Below are 12,414 nucleotides of genomic sequence, written 5' to 3' on the forward strand. Positions count from 1 at the left end.
CAGTTAAATAAAGTTATGACCTTGAGTTTGACCTTGGTGAATGTGCAAACCTAATAGTTAAATAAAGTTATGACCTTGAGTTTGACCTTGGTGAATGTACTAAGTATCACCATTGAAGGTATACATTGACCTTGAATTTGACCTTAATTAATGAAAGACGGTATGAAGATGTTGACCTTTGATACTTTTGAAATTGCATTCATTCTCTGAAGAAGCTTATCTTTAGGTCACATGAGAAAGTTATTTTTGACTTTCTCATAAGAATAATAAATCTGAATTTGTACCTTTAAAATGCTGGATTTAGTGATACCAATATCTGTTTTAACCAATGATCTTGACCTTAATTCAAGGTCACATGATTCAAATATTTTAAAATCTTGAAAGTTGCTTCTTCTTAATAACTAAAAGGCCAGTGGACCTCACATTAGGCCTGAAATATGCCATAGCGATGGAGTACCATGTTTGATCAAAACAATCGTTGTAATCTCACTAAAGGTCATAGGGGTCAAATACAAATCTTTAAATGACTTCTTTTTAAAAAAAAATAGCAGCCTCATAGACCTTATATAAGAATATAGCATGATTGTTGTAAAATATTGATGTTCATGATGGATAATAGGATCTACAAAAACGGTAATATTTTTAATGTTTTCCAGCTCTGATAACATAAGACCCAATGGTCGCTTATAGTATTTATGCAAAACTCTTTCAAAATGTTACTTTTAGGAGGAAGAGTGGATCTGTTCCATGTCCAGCAGGAAAACACAATCTCAGGAATTTTTATCAAACATGTATTAGATGATAGTCCTGCTGGTAAAAATGGCACCCTCAAAACTGGAGACCGTATTCTGGAGGTACGAACAATAGCTGATGTCTTATTAAAAATATGGATTATTTAACTTAAAGATAAGTTTGATTTTATATAAATGTCATATGTTTACCAATAAATTAAATTCTACTTGATTTGGAAATTCCAGTTTCATAAACACTTAAGATGAAATTATAAGATATTGTATATGTAGGATTATTCTTTACTTAATGTATATATAACTGATATGAATATCTCATATTAGTATTTATATGTTTCAGTGAAATCTTAAGAATTTAAATCTGAGTGGAATATTAACTCATTCACCCCTGAAGACATATTTAGACTCATCTAAATGAAAGTCTAGACCAGTCCATTATGAAATTTTAGGAGTGAATGTGTTAAGAGACAATATCTTTCCTAATTCAGGTGGACGGTAAGGACCTTCGAAATGCATCACATGACCAGGCTGTTGAAATCATCAGAAATGCATCGACGCCAGTCAAGTTTCTGGTCCAGAGCCTCACAGACCAAGCATGTGTAAGTATACAACCAGCTTCAAGTTTCTAGTTCAGACCAAGCATGAACAGTATCTTACCATTGGTTGCATTTCTGCTTCAAGCCTCCATATGTCATATGAACCTTTTCTGTAAACTACATCTTTGATTTTGACTAAATTTCATCTGAAGCATCCTTAGATATTGATGAATGGAAGTTAATTTTGAAACCTTGAATCTGGCCCTGGGGGGCAGGAGGTAAGGCCCATGTGACAGTAGCCAAGTAGGGGAAGGGGTATTAAGCAAAGTCATAAAAATCCTTAACTACTTCAGCTCTTTAAGATTACATGGAAGGATTTTGCCTCGAGTTTGGTATACTGCTTAAATGTAGATCTGGCCCCTAAGGATGCCATGAAATATATATGGTCCTATAGAGGAAGCGTTGCAAACTCCTTGAAATCCTTCTTCTGCTGCAGAAAAGAAAAGAAGATTGTTCAGATGTTGTCTGAAGCTTGAATTAATGAAAGGAAATAAGTTTGTGTACACCATGAATTTGCCCAACCAGGGCCAGAGGGGGAGGAGGGCCAGAGGGGGAGGAGGGCCAGAGGGGGAGGAGGGCCAGAGGGGGAGGAGGGCCAGAGGGGGAGGAGGGCCAGAGGGGGAGGAGGGCCAGAGGGGGAGGGTGCTATTGATATCTGTTATTTGTTTGAAATATTTGCGATCTAGTGAGTTTCCACGTAACCCCATATAGCACTGTCGAGCTTAAAAAAATAAACACAATGGTGATGTAATGTTTGATTCTTTAATAAAGGATATGACCTCAGCCCTAAAAGACAAAATTTCTCGGATATACTTCATAAGAGATTTGATATCCCATTCTATTATAGCCATGGCCTTACATAAAAAGATACTTACAGTTCGGGAGGAAATATTAGTACTGCAGAGGTCATATCCATCTGGATATAAGATATATCAAGTATTATATACTAGCTTCCATCCCATAAACTATAGCATTACTTACCATATGTTTTATTGTCAAATTTCCCAGTTGTCAATTAAAAGTCTGTGCTGCACTTTAAGATTATGTATGCAAATACTGCATACTTGTTGATCATCCACAGATTTTTCAAATCCGCAGATTTCCACAAATGTCCGCAGAAAACCATGGAAATCCATGGAAATCTGTGGAAAGATTTTTATCTTTCATTCAACTGTGGAAAATGTACACCCGGGTGACAGGTGAGGGATACAGACCCTTGGGGCCTCTTGTTTGAAAATGAATTTCATTCCGATTCTCATTTAAACTGGATAGCTCTTTAGATTATCAGCAAGTGTAACTGAGCTTACTGCCTGCCAAAAATATGCCATCTCGCCTGAGGTCGACATGTTGGGTTATACTGCAGTTGGATCCTCCCACGCACTCTGCCATCTGGGCCAAGAACACTCTATTGAACATTATAAGTTCATCAAGTGATTTCACTGAGGCTGCCTTCATATAAATATATTTACAAGTACTGCAAGCTTGTTAGAGAAATGATGAATGTTATGAACATTAATTAAAAGAGAATTTTGTTGTAGAGAGAAAGAAAAAAGATAAAAATAAAAAAAAAAATCACATTTGATAATTTTGTTGCAGAAATAGAAAATTAAAAAGCTTAAAACATTGCTGAGAATTGAATTGCAGAGATAAAAAATTAGAAAGATTAAAACATTACAGAGAATTTCGTTGCAGAGAAAAAAATTAGAAATCAAACAATACTTAGAGTTTTGTTGCAGAGAAATATATCACAAAGCTTTAAACATTACTGAGAATTTTGTTGCAGAGAAAACAATTAAAAGGTTAAAACAGTACTGAGCGATATGTTGTAGAGACAACATTTAGAAATCTTAAAACGCTACTGAGAATTTTGTTGCAGAGAAAAAAATTGAAAAAAACTTAAAACAGTACTGAAAATGTTTCTGGAGAGAAAATATTAAGAAAGCTTAAAACAGTACTGAGAATGTTGCTGGAGAGAAAACATTTAGAAAGCTCAAAACAGTACTGCGAATAGTGCTGCAGAGAAAACATATAGAAAGCTCAAAACAGTACTGCGAATGGTGCTGCAGAGAAAACATATAGAAAGCTCAAAACAGTACTGCGAATGGTGCTGCAGAGAAAACATTTAGAAATTTTAAAATATTAGCAATATAAAGATGCTGATGTAATCTCTGATTGATTAGTTAATGTGAGTTATAGCCAGTAGATAAGCTCCTACTGTATTTAGAAAATCCATAGTTACACATGTATAATTAAGTTAATCTGCCATAGTAATGGGAAATCTCTTTGAAGTTGTAATCTAAATAGCTCCCTTTGTATGCAAAATTCTCCTATTATAGTAGAGTTCTCTCTCTCCTAAAAATGAAAAAAAAATTGATGCATTGAAATAATTTGTTGTTGAATTTGAAATACAATAAAAAGCAACTAGAACTGTTTCCAGATTGGACGACTGAATTACCAATTCCCAACCCCACACAAATTTAGTAATAATACTATTATTAGGGGACAGTGCAGAACCCTATATATAGTTAACTCTACTCTTCTTCGGGTTCGGGCTCTGCATGTGTACCAAATTTTATCAAAATGTGTCAAGTAGAGAAGGAGTTCATCGGGCAAAGTTGTGTCGACAGATAGAAATACAGACAGACAGACGGACGGATGGACAACCCCATTTCAGTATATTCCACTGCCCCCTTAACTTTATTGCAAGGGGGGGGGAGTTATAAAAATAGCTTATGAATAATACTTCTCCAATGAAATTGGGGGGAGGGGCATTTACTTTTGCCCATATTGTCCCTTCTTTTCCGCTATTGACATTTATTTTCAGTATTTTTTTTTTTAAATAACTAATTAACAAGTATGTTGTTGTGTAGGAGGACATTTCTTACACATATGAGGACATTTCCTATTGTAATCAGATATTTGTATGCCCATGAAATCCGCTTTTGTAATACCAAAATATCGAATGAAATAAAAAAAAAAAATGTGCATTGTAATGGGTATGCAGTATTGACAACAGATTGCCATCCAGTGTGAGGCCTGCACATTTCTCTGCCATGTGCTAGTTCCGTTTCCAGGGTAATCAGTATTGATTTAGTGTGAGGTTGCTTAAATAGTTTTACTCTGTGATATGGTGTCTTAAAATTTGATTAAGTTTTTACACATCGGATTGGATTCAAAGTTACCCCAACATTCTATTTTATGATTAAATTTTGGTGAGAAATCGTGTGGAATTCCTCTGAGAGGCTTCCTGCAAGTTATTTCCGTTACAAATAATTATCTCGACAGAATTTGATTGTTTGATTCAATTTATTTTTATATTCATGATGCTAAACACTATTTTAGATAGAAAAAATTTTTGTATAGAAAGAAACCTGCAAGGGGTCAGTCTAGCTCACCTGGAATCATTGCATTTCTATTTTTAGTGTAGATTTTTTTTAAAAATCCTCACGTACATCAGCTGTTGCTGTCATGAGTACAGAATAGAATGACGATTGTTTCAATTTGATTAATTGTACATGTATATAGAACAAATTTTTTTTAAAAGGTATTTTGATTCTAGAAAAGTGTGCTTACTTTCTACAAATATATATATAATACCTTGAATTTAGCTATAGTAGTCTTCTAGTTATCTGCCATAGCTGATATCTGTTAATAAATCTGTGTCTGGTAATAAGCAAAACCCTGGTAATAGGCCCATGTCTGATGATAAGCCCATTTCTGGTTATTAAAAAGCCTGTGTCTGATCATTAGCCCCTTACGTGTTAATAAACCCATATCCAGTAATAGTTCAATTGCCTGGAAATAAGCCCATATCTGGTAATAAGCTTTATCTGGTAATAAGCTCACATCCAGTAGTAGGTCCATTGCCTAGAAATAAGCCCATAGAAATAAGCCCATATTTGGTAACAAGCTGTATCTGGTAATAAGCCTGCATCTGGTAATAAGCTCACATCCAGTAATAGGTCCATTGCCTAGAAATAAGCCCATATTTGGTAATAAGCCTGTATCTGGTAATAAGCCCATGTCTGCATGGTCATGTTACAGGTCACAAACATGCAGTACTAAGCTGATGGCTGTTATAAAATTTGTATTTTACTATTATGCAGTTATAATAGGTCCATTTCTGTAGTAAACCCATGTCTAGTAATAAGCCAATGACTGATAAAAGAGCCTACGTCTAGTAACAGACTCATATCTGTTCATGAGAGGTCCATGTATGGTATTGATGAAAAAACCTGATTAAAAAGCATCTATTTAAATTAATTCATATTGCAACCTTATGTATTATTATATCTCAAGTTTTGAAACTTGCTTTTATTTTTTTACAGCCAACAGATCTGGAAATTGACACCAAGTCAGTACAGTCATATGAAGAGGCACTTTCTTTACCTCCACAGGTAATACATGTGGTAGATATATCACTGTCTGTGTCTGGTGTGTAGTTATTAGTGTGTCTGATATGTAGTTGTCAGTATATCTGGTTTGTAGTTATCAGTGTATACATCTGGTGTGTAGTTGTCAGTGTGTCTGGTGTGTAATTGTCAGTGTGTCTGGTGTTAATTTGTCAGTGTGTCTGTGTGTAATTGTCAGTGTGTCTGGTGTGTAATTGTCAGGTGTCTGGTGTGTATTGTCAGTGTGTGTCAGATGTCCTGGTTGTGTGGTATGTTGTCAGTGTGTCTGGTGTGTTATTGTCAGTGTGTCTGGTGTGTAATTGTCAGTGTGTCTGGTGTGTAGTTGTCAGTGTGTCTGGTGTGTAGTTGTCAGTGTGTCTGGTGTGTATTGTCAGTGTGTCTGGTGTGTTAGTTGTCAGTGTGTCTGGTGTGTAGTTGTCAGTGTGTCTGGTTGTATTTTCAGTGTGTCTGGTGTGTAGTTGTCAGTGTGTCTGGTGTGTAGTTGTCAGTGTGTCTGGTGTGTAGTTGTCAGTGTGTCTGGTGTGTAGTTGTCAGTGTGTCTGGTGTGTAATTGTCAGTGTGTCTGGTGTGTGTTGTCAGTGTGTCTGTGTGTTGTCAAGTGTGTCTGGTGTAGTATTGTCAGTGTGTCTGGTGTGTTGTTGTCAGTGTGTCTGGTGTGTGTAGATTGTCAGTGTGTCTGGTGTGTAATTGTCAGTGTGTCTGGTGTGTAATTGTCAGTGTGTCTGGTGTGTTATTGTCAGTGTGTCTGGTGTGTAGTTGTCAGTGTGTCTGGTGTGTAGTTGTCAGTGTGTCTGGTGTGTCTGGTGTGTTATTGTCAGTGTGTCTGGTGTGTATTGTCAGTGTGTCTGATGTTAATTGTCAGTGTGTCTGGTGTGGTGTGTCAGTGTGTCTGGTGTTATTTGTCAGTGTGTCTGGTGTGTAGTTGTCAGTGTGTCTGTTTGTAGTTTTGAGTGTGTCTGGTGTGTAATTGTCAGTGTGTGGTCTGTGTATTGTCAGTGTGTCTGGTTTGTAATTGTGTGAGTGTGTGTCTGGTGTGTAATTGTCAGTGTGTCTGGTGTGTAATTGTCAGTGTGTCTGGTGTGTAATTGTCAGTGTGTCTGGTGTGTAATTGTCAGTGTGTCTGGTGTGTTATTGTCAGTGTGTCTGGTGTGTAATTGTCAGTGTGTCTGGTGTGTAGTTGTCAGTGTGTCTGGTGTGTAGTTGTCAGTGTGTCTGGTGTGTAATTGTCAGTGTGTCTGGTGTGTAGTTGTCAGTGTGTCTGGTGTGTAGTTGTCAGTGTGTCTGGTGTGTTATTGTCAGTGTGTCTGGTGTGTTATTGTCAGTGTGTCTGGTGTGTAGTTGTCAGTGTGTCTGGTGTGTAGTTGTCAGTGTGTCTGGTGTGTAGTTGTCAGTGTGTCTGGTGTGTAGTTGTCAGTGTGTCTGGTGTGTAGTTGTCAGTGTGTCTGGTGTGTAATTGTCAGTGTGTCTGGTGTGTAATTGTCAGTGTGTCTGGTGTGTAATTGTCAGTGTGTCTGGTGTGTAGTTGTCAGTGTGTCTGGTGTGTAGTTGTCAGTGTGTCTGGTGTGTAGTTGTACAGTATGTCTGGTGTGTAATTGTCAGTGTGTCTTGTATGAAGTTGTCTAGTGTGTCTTGTGTGTGAGTTGTACATTGTGTATGGTTGTGTGTAAATGTGTCAGGTTGTAGTCTGTCTGGTGTTGTAATTGTCAGGTGTGTTCTGGTGTGTTATTGTCAGTTAATAATCTGTGTGTATATGTTTCCAGTTTGTCTGGAGTGTAAGTGTGTCAGTGTTGTCTGGTGTGTATGTTGACAGTGTTTCCAAGTGTGTAATTTTCAGCGTGTCCTTGTGTAGTTTAATTGTCAGTGTGTCTGTCTGTTGAATAGTAGTTGTCAGTGTATCTGAGTGTGTAGTTGTCAGTAATGTCTGAGTCAGGGTGTTTGCAGCAATGTCAGTGTGTTTTTGTATGAAGTTGTCAGGTGTGTGCTGGTGATGTGTGAGTTGTGTAATTGTCAGTGTGTCTGGTGTGTAATAGTCAGTGTGTGTCTGGTGTGTAATTGTCAGTGTTAAAGTGTGTTGTAATTGTCGATTGGAGTATGGTGTGTTTAAATTGTCAGTGTCAGTTGGACTGTGTGTAGTTGTCTGTGTGTAATTGTGTATATTGTGTAGTGTGTCTGGTGTGTGTAATTGTCCAGTCGTTGTTCGGTGTGTGTAGTTGTCCAGTGTGTCCTGGTGTGTAATTGTCAGTGTGTCTGTGTGTTTATTTCAGTGTGTGTAATGTAGTTGTCAGTGTGTCTAAACTGTTTGTAGTTGTCAGTGTGTCTGGTGTGTTATAGTTGTCAGTGTGTCTGGTGTGTAGTTGTGCTCAGTGTGTCTGTGTGTGTATTTGTCAGTGTGTCTGGGTGTGTAGTTGTCAGTGTGTCTGGGTGTACTTTGTCAGTGTGTCTGGTGTGTAATTGTCAGTGTGTCCTTCTGGTTAGTGTGTCCTGGTAGTTGTCAGTGTGTCCTGGTGTGTAATTGTCAGTGTGTCACAGTGGTGTATTGTCAGTGTGTCCTGGTGTGTAATTGTCAGTGTGTCTGGTGTGTAGTTGTGTCCTGTTGTCAGGTGTGTCTGGTGTGTCTGGTGTGTAATTGTCAGTGTGTCTGGTGTGTATTGTCAGTGTCGTCTGTGTGTCAGTGTGTCAGTGTGTCTGATGTGTTATTGTCAGTGTGTCGGTGTGTCATTCAGTTGTCAGGTAGTGTAGTATGTCAGTGTGTCTGGTTGTGTAGTTGTCAGTGTGTCTGGTGTGTAATTGTCAGTGTGTCTGGTATGTAGTTGTCGGTGTGTCTGGTGTGTAATTGTCAGTGTGTCTGCCGTAGTTATTAAGTCCTGACCACTAGGGATTCCTATGTTATATATTGGCAGTGACAGCCTTCTCAATGCTCTGAGTTTACCATTGATTTCCTGTTTTTTGTAGACTCCAGACTGTGTAAGAAAGTTAATTGATTGGGCTGGAATGTAGACAAATGAAGGGCTGTAATGAGATTATAGTGATAAATATGCCATAGAATGTAGTTAGTTGTAATGACATTAACATGGTAACCAGTCTAAGTGGCCTTCATCTGGGATTGACTGTTAGACACAGGGCCCTGACTGCTGTAAACTGGCCCATAGTGTCTACCTTATCTACACACAGGGCCCTGACTACTGTAAACTGACCCATAGTGACTGCTACACTACAGAGCCCTGACACTGTAAACTGACCCCATAGTGTCCTACCCTATCTACACACAGGGCCATGACTGTAAACGTGGCCAATAGTAAACTACACACAGAGCCCTGACTACTGTAAACTGACCCATAGTGTCTAACCCTATCTAACACACAGGGTCCCTGACTACTGTAAACTGACCAATAGTGACTGCCCTATCTACACACAGAGCCTTGACTACGTAAACTGGCCCATATTGTCTACCGCCCTAGCTACACACAGGTCCCATGACTAATGTAAAACTGGCCATGACCAATCTCACACAGTTACTACTGTAAACCTGACCAATTGACTGACTGCCTATCTACACACAGAGCCATGACTACTGTAAACTGAACCCATAGTGACTGCCCTATGTACACACAGGGCCCTGACTACTGTAAACTGGCCCATAGTGTCTACCCTATCTACACACAGGGCCCTGACTACTGTAAACTGACCAATAGTGACTGCCCTATCTACACACAGAGCCCTGACTACTGTAAACTGACCCATAGTGACTGCCCTATGTACACACAGGACCCTTACTACTGCTGTAAACTGACCCATAGTGACTGCCCTTATCTGTACACTAGAGGGCCCTGACTACTGTAAACTGGACCCATAGTGACGTGCCCCTATGTGAACACTCAGCAGGGCCCAAGACAACTACTCTAAAACTGACCCATAGAGACTGCCCTATCTGTACACACAGGGCCCTGACTACTGCTGTAAACTGACCCATAGTGACTGCCCTATCTGTACACACAGGGCCCTGACTACTGCTGTAAACTGACCCATAGTGACTGCCCTATCTGTACACTCAGGGCCCTGACTACTTACTGTAAACTGACCCATAGTGACTAGAATGAGAGTGGAGTGAATGAGCTCAACTGTAGAGTAAGATTTGTAACTAATACACCTCAGTTATAAGTCATCAAAAAGTATTAAAATGTGTGTTTAAAAGGAAATGTTCTTGAACATCATATATTTTCATTGGTTGTATAGGAAAAAATCAAAATAAAAGATAATATTTGTTTTTGATGTTACCAGGCCATAGAGACAGTGGACAGTGGTGACAAGGCCAGTGACCGCCCGACAACACCCCCGGCAGTGGAGGTTGTGGACCCAGAAGACAGTGGAGAGGAAGATGAGTTTGGGTACACAATGAGTAAGTCATTAATTTGTCATACAGTAGTTCATATCTCAGGGATTTGTATTGAGAAATGAGTTTTTACTTTCTACACTTTTTAACCTCTAACATGAAAGAGGAATAGGCTACTGTCACACCACTGTGTTACCCATGGCCATTGTATCCCCTGGCATCCTGTCGCATCTCGGCCCGCCATGTCCTATTCTGATTCCAATGTATATGTAATCTTTGTCAGTTACCTTCCCCTGTTTTCCACAGTTATGTCCCTTTGTTGTAAAATGATTTTTAAAATGACCTCTCCTTATCTACTGAATGGATTTCAATGAAATTAATGGTGGCGATAATCTTTATACAGTAGAGATGTAATTTAATTGACATATTTGCAGGGTGGTCGGGTGGGGAGTATAAGTTTGTTCCCTTGACAACAGTTCTAGTTTTAATGGGTACATGTCTGTATCATTGATCAAAATCGTTGTTATCATCTTTCATGTCTGTCTGTCTGTCATCCAAAGTTAACCCCTATATATCTGGTCCGATATTTTTGTTCAAAAGAGCAATCAATCAAGGTCAAGGTCACAGTGCTTAAGCCAGTCACAAAGTTTGGTTGTTAATATTTGGATGTGATTTTATTACACAGTTAGTTTTTGGCACTATGATATCTAAAGATGAGGTGTAACCTATATACTTGAGTAAACACACATTGATCATTACATTAAAGTTGATTTGGGAAACTTTCTTGAAAGACAATGGTGTAACAGTTTCAAAATATATCGTGGAATCCTAATGATAGCTTTTGATTGGTTGAATTCATTTCGTTTTTGAAATAAACATTTGTTTGTAATGTTTGAAAAATGGGGGGGGGGAAATCATTTTTTTTCAAATAATTTTGGCACATTTATAGTTGCGATGGTAACCAATTAAGAATACCAAGGATTGGAACACATGATGGCAAGATTCCATGATTTGTGAAATGAGTTTGTTGAAATTTAGTCTTTATGTGCATGAATATTCTTTAAGAACATTTAGGTTGATTTATTTTACAGACTATATTATCCACTGATATGTCAATTGTTGACATAGAGTTCATAGTGCCAGGGAAAGTCGAATAATGACAAGAGAATTCACATTATCCACTGAAATGTGAAAGAATGTTGAAAAAAAGGAGAGAAATTGAAATATATAGTTTACCAAAGTGTCAATGTATCTTGAATGATAAAAAAATTCATATAATTTAACAGTAGAGAAATCATATTGCTCTATATAGCTAGTTGAGTTGTGATACTAGTAAATGTTGAAAAATAACCAGAAATATCGCTGCCAACTCCTCCATTAATTGACCTCAGCGTTATTCCTATGGTATATTCTTCTGAATGTCGCAGACCTCATCATTCACCTGTAGCTCGTCATGTGAGATTTTAAGTAACAGAATAGATAATGTGCCTATATTATTTGAGTTGTACACCATCCAATATGCAGTATTGATTTTTTATGGTTGATATGTCGTTCGTGTGGGGATCATATGACCGTTGCCCGCATCTGATATTGACAAATGCTGTGCATATCATATAAGACTTATTTGATCTTGCAACAATACGCTCCAATCAGACATGCGATAAATCAGAATTATTGTTTACTAAGCAAAATTGGATCTAATTTCAATATTTCCTTGAACTTTCTTAATTTTTGTGCTGTAGACATACATATCTTAGTGGTAGTTTCTTTTTAGTACTTTTCGCGCCAGCGCATATGGTAACACTAAAATTTGATCACACACTTTTATTTTCTGTAAATGGTTCATACAGCTATTACGGTGATTACTGAGGAACCTGTTCAAGTATGTTTATAGTATAGTGGTGTTGGTGTATGATTTTCGCAAAGGTATATGTTTTTTACTTAATTTATATATAATCATATCTCTCGCAATAAAGTTAAGGTGGGGTATACTTGAATCGCCTTGTCTGTCCTTCCGGCTGTCTATCTGTCTGTAGGCACAACTTTGTCTGGCAAACTCCTCCTTAACTACTGGACAGATATAGATAAAATTTGGTACACAGAACTCTGACATAAAGGGGAATTAAGTATCGGTATATAGGGTCCTCCATTGTCTCCTATTAATGGTGCTATTACTAAATTTATGCAGTGGGAGGTATAAGTGTCCACACTGGCGACAGTTCTAGTATAGTTTTGTTGGTGTATGGTTTTGACAAGGTATGTTTTTTACTTAATCTATATATAATTATAATTTGTGAAGTATGATTTCCAGAATTTATATATAATTT

The 12,414-nt window shown here is 37.9% G+C and overlaps 1 protein-coding gene across 1 annotated transcript in view; it reads left to right on the forward strand.

Moving 5' to 3' along the window:
• Positions 1-12,414, forward strand: part of LOC138324794 (multiple PDZ domain protein-like) — a 179,374-nt gene that overhangs the window by 113,492 nt on the left and 53,468 nt on the right. Inside the window, 4 exon segments of the mRNA XM_069269944.1 lie at positions 727-854; positions 1,238-1,348; positions 5,674-5,742; positions 10,036-10,153. Of these exon segments, the coding sequence (XP_069126045.1) occupies positions 727-854; positions 1,238-1,348; positions 5,674-5,742; positions 10,036-10,153 (426 nt within the window).

This window comes from Argopecten irradians, chromosome 6, assembly GCF_041381155.1.
Source record: "Argopecten irradians isolate NY chromosome 6, Ai_NY, whole genome shotgun sequence".
In the NCBI taxonomy this organism is placed as follows: domain Eukaryota; kingdom Metazoa; phylum Mollusca; class Bivalvia; order Pectinida; family Pectinidae; genus Argopecten; species Argopecten irradians.